This window comes from Amphibalanus amphitrite, unplaced genomic scaffold (genome assembly GCF_019059575.1).
Source record: "Amphibalanus amphitrite isolate SeventyFive unplaced genomic scaffold, NRLGWU_Aamphi_draft 000469F_arrow, whole genome shotgun sequence".
Lineage (NCBI taxonomy): Eukaryota > Metazoa > Arthropoda > Thecostraca > Balanomorpha > Balanidae > Amphibalanus > Amphibalanus amphitrite.
This window is the reverse complement of record NW_024881963.1, coordinates 108,676-121,457: the sequence shown is the minus strand read 5'-3', so window position 1 is coordinate 121,457 and position 12,782 is coordinate 108,676. Positions and strand designations below refer to the sequence as shown.

At 49.8% G+C, this 12,782-nt stretch overlaps 1 protein-coding gene across 1 annotated transcript in view; it reads left to right on the top strand.

The window, feature by feature from the left end:
• The window catches only part of LOC122392101 (serine/arginine repetitive matrix protein 2-like), a 65,755-nt gene that overhangs the window by 47,129 nt on the left and 5,844 nt on the right, over positions 1-12,782 (top strand). Inside the window, exons 3-7 of the mRNA XM_043386618.1 lie at positions 4,796-5,064; positions 9,899-10,103; positions 10,543-10,892; positions 12,227-12,307; positions 12,555-12,705. Coding sequence (XP_043242553.1) covers positions 4,796-5,064; positions 9,899-10,103; positions 10,543-10,892; positions 12,227-12,307; positions 12,555-12,705 — 1,056 coding nt within the window. The remainder of the gene's footprint in view (positions 1-4,795; positions 5,065-9,898; positions 10,104-10,542; positions 10,893-12,226; positions 12,308-12,554; positions 12,706-12,782) is intronic.

Below are 12,782 nucleotides of genomic sequence, written 5' to 3'. Positions count from 1 at the left end.
CGACTTCAGGATAGAGCAAGGCACAAGGAATGGAGAGGGTATGTTTGTGCTTAGGTACATAGTAAATCAGGGCACAAAGCAATCGAAAAGCAACATCTGTTACACAGTAAAAGACCGAGGCATGTTACTTATTTTTGCTAGCACTTTTCCGCTGACACCCTGTCATTTCAGTGTGGGACGCAGTGGTTCAAATTTCGCGAGGGCTACGTCCCAAAGGCAGGGGGCTGCGTCCCCGAATGGGACGCAGTCAGTTTGTTAAAATATACCCTGAGTGTTTGAGAGAAATTGAACGTCGCGCTTATTGGGAGGTCGGATAGACCCACCCATGACCCTCAGTTAAAAAAAAAAAAAAACTCGTAAAAGGTGGCCGATCGCGGCGAAACTTTTCGCATTCACGAGCTAATCAAAATTACACACATCATGACAATTATATGACCGCGAACCCCATGACCCTTGACCTATGGCGTGTTTCTAGAGACCATGGCATGGCAGAATCGCGATTCTGCGTGTTAGCGCACATTATCGACGCGTTTTCAGACTATTTGTGTCTTTAAAAAAAACGCGCAAACTTGTGGAATGATTGTAATACCATGCCTTATGGTAGGTGTCAGGGTCGCATTAGGGTCAGGTGGTCAAGGTTACTGAGCTTAGATGACCTTGCTTCACCTTTTCAAGTTTCAACATGTATTAGTGTCCTTTTTGCAGATGTCGAATTTAGGATCCATTTTCAAGAGAGGTTTTGGTGCCAAAAAAATATGTTACAAAGCTTCCCATGTTACGAAGCTCCCTTTCAGTGGTGATTGACACCTACTTTGGCTACCCGGCATGACACCTAGGCTAGCTACTGGACACTGGTTGACCTGAGCTTACCTGACCAGACCTACCCCCAGGCCCCAAATGCTGACAGGGGATTCAGGTTCAGCGCAAAATTTTGAGCAAGATAGCATTAAAATTGGGAGGTTCGTATTTCCTTTGTATTTCATTTTTGTAACCACCTGGTCGGGCAATGTGAAAGGGTTACAAATAAATATCAAAGCATGGATAAGATAGGCTACTATTTTTATTTTTCTTAGTTAAGAAAAGATAATCGTGTCAGGGCTATGACTAAAAATAAGTGGCCTAAATCCGATGAGAAAACAGGATTTGAGGGAACCCTAGGTTTGGCTCCTTGGGCCTCTGCCCCCCCCCTCCAGCGAAAATCCCTTACAGGAGGCCCTGAAGCCCCCAGCCCCCCACCTCAAAAAGTAGGTGGGCACTTGCCCACCTGGCCCCTCCTGTTCCTACGCCTATGCAATTTTGTTAATAGCCAAACTATCGAAAATAAAACACAAACTAATGTTTGTGGAATCAATAGTTTGATTCTGACACCAGATTGCCTCCATAAAAAATCAAATTCCTGATTGTCTTTTAGCATGCTTTGCATAAAAAACAGTCATTATTTTGGCTGTATTTTTTGTGTGTGGTTAGCTTCATCATTTTTCTTTGCCACCTGCTAGCAGCACTGCCAATCAGTGTTTTACAAGAAGCATGCCAATTGGGGAAACTATGAGGCAGAAATAAAAACATTGATCGATCAATAAATGGATCTTGTACCTATAACCATATATGGGCATAAATGCAGTCCCCGCTATGACGGGGTGCATTCAGTGTAACGGGACAATACTTGCGGTATTGAGTACACCCACTGAAGAGAAAAAGCTTCCATTACCAAAGGAATGATAGTTAACGAGTAATACTTGACGAAAGTACGCACATTCACCCGAAAATGACGATGTTTTTGCAGGTTCTGGGCGTCCACTTTGGCAGACAATCAGCTGGCCATTCCATAAATGGATCGGCACTATGAAAAAAGTTTAGAAATTTATTTTTAAAACAATAAATACAAAATAGTAACTATTGAATAATAATTAATTTTGCTATAATTAACAATATTGTAAACAAATTAATACAAATAATACCTAACTATTTACCATCTCTTAATTACTCACTTTTCTGGCACGTTTCTGTCGATCAGCAATTGCCGTCAAACGTCGGTTGGCCTTGAGTCACAACTTACTTCATTAGGACCGCCAGCTAATTGTGCGCTGAGTGAGTACAGGCCTTGTGTGAATTACAACTTGCTAATGTCTTTTTTTTCATTTGAAAGCTAGGATGCACAAAATCACATCCATTTTTTTGTTACATGGTCATGGCCCTGCCCACTCCAACCTTTCATTGGTCGATCAATATTTGGATTTGAGCCTCGTCCTTTACCCAACTGGCGCACAACCTAACAGAACAGCTTCCAACAAAGTATGGTTAGTTTTACAATTGTAAGAATGCCCTGCTCCTTCATTTCAAAATGAAAAGTGATGTAACCATTAACAACACATGAGCCTAGTATCCGCCATCTTCACACAACTATACAGCCGCCAAGATAAAGCAAAAAGGGATACCGGTATGGACTCTAGTCATGTCATGGCAGGCACAAGCTAGCTACAGGCAGTTTTTGCAAGAAGGTAGGTGGAAAAACAAAACAAAACAAGGAGACAAGTGACAACAATATGGGTGGGTGGAGTTCTTCTGGCTGTTTACTTAACCTGATCTATCATATATTAGGGAGAACAATATTTAGCTTACCTGTTGTAGACACACAACGACCACCATCCTTGAAACTGCACGTGCAACAACAATAACGCTCAAAGATATTCCGGCGTGCAAACAGCTGCGCCGAAATTGTAGCTCAGTCGTGCTTCCAAATCGACGTGGCACATCGCTGCCAGATCTTTTACTGGACGAGGAAGGCCTTTGAGTATGAAGCAAACTCTGGTGGATAAAATATGAACTAACAGAATCGTTTAATTGGCCGGGTTAGGGTAAATCTGGTTTAGGCTAACGTGCTCCAAAGTTAGTATAAACTCGGATCTGGGCTGTTCCTATCAAAATACACTAGTTTTAATTTATGCTATCCAAAAAGTTAGGGTAAATTAAAATAAATTGAAAATCGGGTTTAGGCTAACGAAAAGTTAGCCTAAACCCGTTTCACAAAAGCAGAACAGTTCACATTTTGTTTCGATACCTACCGGTTACCGGTTGGCCCAGATGATCGCCATTAGACAATAGGTACTTTGGCTTTCCGGCTTTGCTTCTGTAACTTCTCACTAATAAATTTCAGTTCTTTACTTGTCTTTAACCGTTATCACACCCAGCTGGTATCTTCCGATGGCCAGGGCATACAATGGTGTGGACTGTGGAGAGCCGATATTCAGCCATGCAGAGACGCCTTCTCCATTTGCAGAACCAGCTGCTATCATCATGTCATTCATGCATGTTTTATAGCACGAACGTCTACCGTACGTTAACTCTCTGTGTGGGATGCTTCACCATTTGTCCGGCGTGTGCCACCGTCTTTGCTGACCTCATACTGGCTGCACCACGGGGCTGGTTTAACTGCCTGTCTGCAGCCGTGCAAAAGAAACAAAAATCAGCGGCCCGAAAAAGGAGTGATCTATTCATTAATCACCATTTTCATCGGGCTGTAGACAGCCGTCGGAACATTGCGATTTGCGAAGTTCTGTATCGACTCGTGATACCCACCGTTACGAAACACTTTTCTTGTTTCTATCCTTTTGTGATGAACAAGTAGCTAGGGACTGTGGATAAATCCCTGAGATATAGACCTGTGAAAATTGGGATAGGACATGTCAAAGCCACTTTAAGTGGTTAAAAAGTCCATCTGTTGATTGTCGTATAGCGCGCTGTGGTCATTCAATAACCGTTACTGCGGCCGACCAAGCGACCTTACGATCTAATCTCTGCCCCAGTCGAGCTGGTTTTTATCCACCTACTTTGCAGATGTGAGATGAATGGAGTAAATGAAACGAGGGCGAAGACATGTGTGGAGTGGAATCGATCCGTTGTGTTGGTGGGCAAGGTTTTAGTTTCATGTCTAGTTTTGATTGAATGTTAGCAAGAAGCTTTTTTTTTGTGTGAGATGTCCAAAAATAGCGCTTTAAATGGACGCATAGTTGACACAGACCTATCTGTCATCTGCAAACCTACATCAGGTGCACGTTTATCTCTCATCGTTACAGCTTGCTTTCACTGTATTGCGATCATTCCGATCGTTCTGGGCCGGCGTCGCCCCCTCCTCTGTGACGGTCACGCAGGCTCGTGTGAGCTGAGTATGCAGATCACCGTGTCGGTGCGTGACCTGACCTCACGTGACCTCTCGTGACCGGCCCCGCCGCCGTGGTGTCTCCAGTGGTGGCCTGTGCTGACGGGGTCACGTTTGATGATTCTTGATCGCGGTTGAGCAACTGCGACAGCTGGTGGGTCGGTAGGAATGCTTTCTCCAGCCGCAAGCTCACAGAACAGGTCACCTCACATAGCCGCGGGCATAGTGCTGGATGATGTATGAGGTCATGAACGGAGCTGCGTGTTGCGAATGTGCAATGTGCGTGCTGTTTAGGTGCATCATGTAGAGGAAAAACGGTGGCATTATCTGGTAAAGACCACCATCCTTCGTCGAGCGAGATTGTTTTTCTTCTATTCATTCCGTCTTCAATCAGTTTTCGCAACACCAAAGCATCCACTAAGTCACATAACATATGTATGTCCCATAACAAGTCACATAACATCATTCCACTAAGGCAACAAAGGGTGCAACGTTTGCAATTTGCATCATCATCTGGTCCACCTGTTTCGTACGTTTTAAATGAAAATAAATGATGGTGTTTTTGTGATTATTTTTGTTGTCGCTTTTGTTCCTATTTTCTGTCTGACCGATTTTCGTCCCTCTCCGTGTCTCCGGCAGGCGGCGAGGCGCTGTCATTCAGCCGCACCAGCCGCAGCTACAACTCCCTGCCGCGTCACCTACCCAGCTCGTATTCGGTCCCGTACGGCTACAAGATCGACCTCGACTTTGTCCGCTTCTGTGACAGCTACTATGACAACCGGGACAGCCAGCGGCCGGCCAGTCGGCTACGGCGCACCAAGAAGAACCACAAAAAGTCCTACAACACACTGCTCGGACTGCACAAGGAAAAGGCCGACAAACCAAAGTCCATCAGCCCACCAGCACAGGTAACCAGGACAACGGGGGCCGTTGGTCTGGGTTGGTCGGTTGTGGCCGGCTGGTCTGGGCTGGGCCCAACTCACGTTCCTGATTTGGGACATGGAAGTGGCGGGCGTAAGTTGCCTTTAAATTACTCCCAAACAAATATCACGCTTGACTTGAATAATTGACTTTTGCCATATACTTATGTCAGTATGAGCTTAAACAAATATCACGCTATTTCCTCACAGGTTTTGAAGACAGTCGTGTTAACACGAACCGTGGCTCATGTTTGGAGCATTTATGAGAAGATAAAAGAGGTAAATACTTCAGTAATGAAATAAAGCAATTACCCCGAGGCTAGTCTGAATCCTCACGCCGCTCGCCATATGATACGCCCCTGCCCATCGGTACTCCCACCCATGTAGCCTGTGCCGATGACGGACGCGATGAGACGGTGGCAGCTGGGCTACCGGGCCGCCCTTCTCGTCTCCTCCACGTCACAATGTCTTGCCGGGGCCGTCAAACTGCGTCAGTTGGCCGCCTTTCAGGTGTGACGGGTGTGACCCGTGTGCTGTGATGTGATGCGATGTGTGACCCTCAGATATGCGGTGTTTGTGCCGCTGATGTGACAGTTTAATCCTCAGAAACGCGTTGGTTTGATCCCCAGAGACGCGTTGGTTTGATCCCCTGTGACGTGTTTGATCCTACTTATCGTGTGCTGGCCTCTCGTGGTGTGTGGACTTGTTGCATCACAAGCGGGACTTGTGAGTGTGTAAGAGCCGCATGCTGTAAGAATTTGAACGTCTCGAGATGGTAGCTAACAAGATTAGAGTTTATTGCTGATTGCCACAGACCGTAACATTTCATCGATTGGACCTATGTGTGTCGTTTTGTGTGCCATCCAGCATGCAAGCGTGACTGTGAATGAGTCTTCTCGGCGTGTCGTAACGTTAATTGCTCTCATTGTCTTACTATGCTTTCCACCCAGATAAGGTAGAAAGCGACTCGTTTGTTATTCGACTGAAGTCAAATGGATCGAGGTCGGAATTTGAACGATTACCATTCATTCTTATTCATCCACTTACTGCAATTAAAGTGCTGAAGCTATGCTTCTAAAATGCCGCCAGTTTTTGTGGGCAACTCCCTTTTACACAAATGGCATTGCTGCTGCTGATTCGACCTTTTCGTTCACAACTACCATTACACTTACGTTTGGTATCTTTGTAGGGAGATTGTAAAGACACGGGGTGCCGTCATCAGTCATTGAAGGCACTGGAAGTCTGATGTTCATCGGTTCTCAGTCGGTTCTGAGTATGTCGTAGCAGTTTAATTACGATTGAATCACAGCGTGGGGCGCGAAATGAATCACATTCAGAAGGCGAAAACAGTGGCTCGCATGGGTAGGAGGGAATGCTAAGTCACGGTAGCATTTATCCTCCACTTATGTATGGGATTAAAGTTGGTGCTATTTCTACATTCATTCGACATCAGTTTTTCTGCAAAGTGATGTAGCAGAACTCTCTAGTGCAGTGAGTCACATTGCACGATGCAATGTGCGGTTTCACCTGGCCTGGGAAGTTGGGTAATCCACCGCCGACCTCTGGGTCAAACGGTGCCCTGCTCTGACCCTTTCAGACGGTGTTCTATTTCACGACATTGTCTGAAAGCGGGAACAAAGCCGGCTCTATGGATTGCTCCGGTGCGCGGTCCAACCGATTGTTACGACCTCATTAACCCCGCGGGGTGGGTGTCACGCACCCCCGGAGAGCAGGTCACGTGGGACCCGGCGGGGCGGCACTGGCGGACGTCCAGCTCTGTGGGGGAGCTTCTCCCAGCACCCGGCGCTGGACAGCACGTGCTTGGCAGCCACACCGGTCAGTTGGAGTGAAGGGACCTCGCCCTCGGCTGATCGAGTGCGGCAATTAGCGCGCCGCGGTGCCGGCGAGAGGCACTCAAGGAACTGCAGCGCTGCATTCCCACTCAGCCGGGCCATGGGAACAAATGTAGACTGTGCGTTCTCAACGTGAATGGGATTCTAATTACGTCGCGGCACAGAAGACACTAGCCACTTTGCGTGTGAAGGATTGCGAACTGTGCTTTTAGCTTCTGGCGTTGGTCGATATTATTCTGCGATGTTTGACAGCTAGTCGGTATAATCGAGACCGTATAAAATACCACAACACTTTATATTTCAACATCGCATCTCTCGGCCCACAAACTCAGCCGGTGCCTGTCCTCACCGTCCGGTCCCTTCTTACCGAACCAACTTTTTATATCATCCTCTCTCATGCCCAACAGGTCACCACTACCGCTTTTGCCACTCACCGCTCCCAGGGCATAATCACAGGACTCGGCTGGCCCTCCCGGCCCTCCGCGCTCGCCCGGCCCTCCGCGCTCGCCCGGCCCGCAGCGCGCCGCGCTGGTCCACGCAGGAACACCTGCCCCAGGAGAAAGGCACCGTGGCGCGCGCGGGGCGATAGGGGCGGCTGGTGATGCGTGGCCCGGTCAGGGTCATTTGGGTGCTATCGACACGATCGACAGAGCCTCCGACGGCTTCCTCAGAGAAGGGTTGGGGAAAAGTGACCGTCGTTCCCGAGATCCGAAGGCGGGAAGTGAAATAGAGGAGATAGTATCGGGTGTACTGGACATAGCCTGTCGCGGCGACTTGTTGTCGGTCGGTAGACAACTGAAGGAACCGCAAGCTACAATGATGAGTGATGGTGACACCGTCGTTTGTAACGTTCACACGTCGCTGGACACATGCGACACATTTGATAATTGCTGTGAAAATGAACGCAATGTCAGCACGGAAACCGGATGAAAGCCGAGTTGGTCTGTATTTCCGAATGCCAGGCTACTGTTTTTTTACGTGGCGTTTTTCACCAATGAGGCGTATCGAGCGCATCATGAGTCGCTGAGCCAAGACCATGACCGAACGCACAACAACCGCAAGAGAACAGGGCCACCGCAACAGCGCGTCTCTCGTATCGCAGAAGTGTTACAGGGTCACAACAACAACTCGTCTACAGTATCACTGCGAGTGTAACGTTACGGAGCTGAGACCACACGCATGGGCCATGCGCCATGGAATAATAGCTGAAACGCAACTGCGCAACATTTGCTTCAGTCTTCGTAACTCTATATGGAAAAGTTTGATGTAAGATTGTTGTGTCAATTGCTTGCACAAATGGATTTATTGAAGTTCGTGATCATTCACCATGCACTTTTTTGCGAAAATAGATCGGGGGTTCCGGGGTAATTAAACGTCTTAAAAAAGCATACAATCACAATAGCAGAAACGCTGCGCGAAGCTGCCGACCGTCAGGACTCAGCACTGACACAGTGTTGAAGGGCGTCGGCACTGAGACGGTGCAGTGAAAGTGTTGCTGCGTTCACCGGGGCCTGGGTGGGTCCGAGACGCAGCCATCCGACCTTGCCGAGCGAGAGACAGAGAGTTGTAAGACTCGTAATGTGACCCGGTGTGGACCGTGTTAATCCTTCGTGTTGTCTGCCGCAGGGAGGCTGGCGGGCTGACATACGATGAATAAGGAGGGCCGGTTGGTGGTTCGATAGTCATAGATTGGGCAAGGGGGACGACGGACGTAGTTGTTAAAAATGAATGGGTGATTCATCAATGGTGTTACGAATAGTAGCGTGATGAAGCATTACAATATCAGGATAAATAAATGGAAACGTATAACTCAACTACAAAAGCACAACATAAGATATAAAAACTGGTCCGTGCAACACAGACACGATAATGCGCAGAATGGTGAATATGACCGTCCCAGGAAACCATAGCCGGGGCATTGCTCCCGTTGAGAGCCGGCACTGCCCGTAGCTCGTGACTACGAGGCCCTCTATGATGGACGGGCCGTGCCGGGCCGGCCCATGCCATGTCAGTACGCGCACCGGGCCGGGGTCACTGTAGGAGCGGCAGCGTCTCCCTTCTCTCCCGTGCCCACTGCTCAGCAGGGCGGAGTGCCGAGTTTCGACACTCCTCCATCCCGCCGGAGTGCCGAGTTTCGACACTCCTCCATCCCGCCGCCGCGCCGGTCGGCCTCACCCGGCGGCGCAACAAGCACGATTGGACGGAATGGAAAGTACAGCCTTTGACGGCTTCTCTGGAGGCGGCGCGGTCGGCTGACGGACGCCTCATTGTCAGTCGACAGGCGGAATAGGCTGGGGATGTTGTTTACGCTGTTGCGCTCTGTGCTTCTGCCTTCTGCACGGCACGGCGCCGTGGCGTCCGGGTCCGACGTGACGTCTTCGCCGCCGCACCTGGACACGGATCGAGTTGCACGGGCGATGGCGGCTGACGTGTGAGCGGTGGCCGGCTATAATGCCCCCGCAGGTTGGCATGACAGCTTAATGCACGCCGACCCGCCTTGGAGACTTGCCTGGTGGAGATGCAAACCCACGACCCCGACTCCTGAAATGTTACCTAGTGACGTGTTGTGTCCGGGGTCGCGTTTTGTTTGCGACCGGACCGTCTGACCCGCTTGCATTAGCGCATTTGCATATCAGATCGCATGTGAACAACAGAATCGCATTTAAACTACAGACTTAATATGATTCTTGCTAAGCACATGGACGAACCGAGAACCGGTTTTGACGACTTTGACGTGGGCGATACGCCTGAAAACCGGCTCGCTTCCATGCACAATCTACTGATGGCACCACAAACTTAGCATCCATAAGTCAGTGGAACTGGTTCAAGCAGAACGGCGCTGTGGTGTCTGTGGTTTTCCCTCGGGTGCAACGCACGGTGTCGCCCCAGTACTCTCCCTCCCCAGAACGTTCAGACGTATCCCATGACCGGTAACGATGGACCTAACCTCCGTGTCTCTCGTGCTTCAGGCACCGGCGCACTTCTTCCCGCCGTCACGCACCCAGACCGACAACAAGCTGGCGACCGATCTGGAGAGCTCACTCGGTCAGGTCATGTCCGACTTCGAGGAGACCTTCCAGAGGTCACGCGTGCGTCAGGAGAACCACGCGTACCTCAGCGATGGCGGCGAGTACCGGCCCAACGGGCGGCGGTACCACTCTCTGCCCAGGCCAGGTAAGGGCTGTAGAGCTCTCTCAGTGTCTGTGCTGACTCCCGAAATGTGCATGGAGTGGGCGATGCTGAATAGGTACGGTGTTGCTACGTGTGTGCCTTTTTGGGTGCAGACTTGACAATGCTCGCACACGTCTGCGGCATATGGACTGTGGACATCGACGTCTTTGCGACGAGCATAAGTATGCACGTGCACTTAAAAGAGTAATGGCCTGTTTCGCTGACGTGCTCTACCGAGGCGGATGATTTGTTTTCCATGACTCCCTGCATCTTGAGTCGATGTGTCTGCCCTTTTTGGGCGGGTTCGTGCAAACAGATTCGGCGGCAGCGCTCGTGACCTGGCTGCAGCCTGTACTCGCGCGCGGCTGAGCACCATGCCACCACACTTTTTCCCACACGCCTCCACAGCTGCCTGGTCTAACCGAGCTCTGTCCTCCCTCAGCGACGCTGCGCTCCTGGCGGACTGTAGAACAGGACCTACCGCGTGCCTCCTCCAACTCATCACTCTCAGACTCATCGGATGGCGCGGGGAACGGTCTCGGACGCTCCTCCGACCTCGCCCGAGAGATGGCCGAAACCATCAGCTCGCTGCAGAAGCTCAGCCGTATGGAGGACGGGCCTGACCTGCGGCCGGGTCACAGGAGGTCAGAGGTCACCACCCATGTGACCTCTGAGGGCGCGCCGGGATCGGGGCGGCAGCAGACGGACAGCAGGCTGGTGGGCAGGACGGAGCACCGGATGGAGACGAGGGTGACAGTCTCCTCCAGCTCTCAGCGTCAGACAGAGGATACGGTGAGGAATGACGACAAAAAGGTGGGAATGATCAATCATTCATTATGCGACAATAGGTACGGTATAAAACTGGCCAGATCATGTTAATTATCATGAAAAATAATTGGCACTTATGCATCACCTAAGACTGAGAAGCATTCGCCGCAAGAATTGCTTTTTCTTATAACCCAGTCCATTGTTCTTACATGAAGACAAAATTTGAAGTGATACCGAAGATATTCTCGGGCAGCCCTGTACCCCGGGACTCTCCATTATTCACCACTCATTGTTTCCGTTGGTCCGCGTGTCAGAGCGAAGGCTGACCTCTCTGTGCTGCCTTTGTCGTGTCATGCTGACATGTTTTCGAAAGCTCAGCCGTCCAAGTCGGCCGTCCGTTCCGTTGGCTATGTTTGTCGGAAATCTAATCGCGTGCCTGTTGGCCTGCTGTCGAATTCAATGTAAACGGAAAGGTAACGTTGAGTAAACCAGCCGATGGGAAGACATGTTTGCGTGAACGACCGGCAGGCTGCCAGTGTCTGAGGCTGTTACGGTGTCATCTGTCAGGGAAGCGCTGTCAGAAACGTTAGGCATGGCACTGCGCAGTGCGCACCTTCACTGTTGCGATGTGGCGGTGGTCCTTCTATATGGATTTGTTTGATCCGTAACCAAAATATTGGCACGTCAGACACTGGCTCAGATTCTTTAGGAAGGCGGAGTAGGTAAATGTTTGGCCCAGCCAACCCAAGGCCATATAAATACCTACATATCTCCAGCACAAGGTCGTCCTCTGGGATAAGGTTTTGCCTTTACCAGAATATTCAGCTATTGGCATCATTATTCATTACTTATTTCACTGGGTCATCATCAATGACCAAGGTCGCATATAAGCATTGCAAATTGCAATAGGGATGTCCTGCATGTTCTGGACAATAATATGGTATAATATTACTGCCTTGGCCAATATGGCCAATATGTTCCAGTTTTTGCAATATATTTCTCACAAGCGGAGGATACAGAATCACTTATCACGTGCTCTGCAGTTTGATGAGGAATTTCTGGAATTTCGTTGGAATTTCGAATCACGGCGCGCACGGCGCAAAGCGCACTTTGTTTACATTTTCGAATTTTCAAGTCCGATCTTATTCAAAACAAAAATGGGCCGTGAACAGGCGGCTCTGCATTTTTCTGTGGTCGCCTTGTCTGTGTTCACATTTTCCTCCTCAAGTTTTACTATTTCGACATCTGCTTGTACGATTTGGTTATAAGCGATGTGGTTATTTTGTACGGCTTTCTTCGCCGTTGTTGTTTCATTTACAGCCGGGTATTTTGTTTTGATTCGTCGGCTACGCTTTCAGCGTCAAGGACAGACAAATAATGAATACGAAAGAAGGATACGGGAGTTGGAGGAGCAAGTCAAGGCCATTCCTCTACTTAAGGTGAGTTGAACGTTAAAAAAGACCAAACGTAACCACTTGTAGGCTCACGCAAGACATCACGTCAAACCTTGCATTTCGGTACACGAGAAGGTGAAATAAAGTGTTCCGGTGATGAATAATTTGTATCATACTTACAATCATGCACCCTCTCTGAGACCCTGAACTCCCTCCGCGGACTCTACCCAGCCCCAGCCGTGACCGGTTCGCCCTAGACCGATGGTCTGACCATTTCCCTGACTTGCTGCAGCACAAGCTGTCCGTGCTGCGGGAGGAGAAGCGGTCGATGGAGGAGCAGCTGACCCGCAGCCGGTCTCGCCGGGAGCCGCTGGGAGACCCTCCCGAACGGACCACCCAGCACACCGTCAGCCTGCGCTCCAGGAGCCTCTCGCCCGCTCAGGGTAGGTGCTACGCGCTGGTGTGTGCCGTGCCACCCCTGCTGCACAGTTAGCCTGCTATTGTTATTGCGATGCTGTCG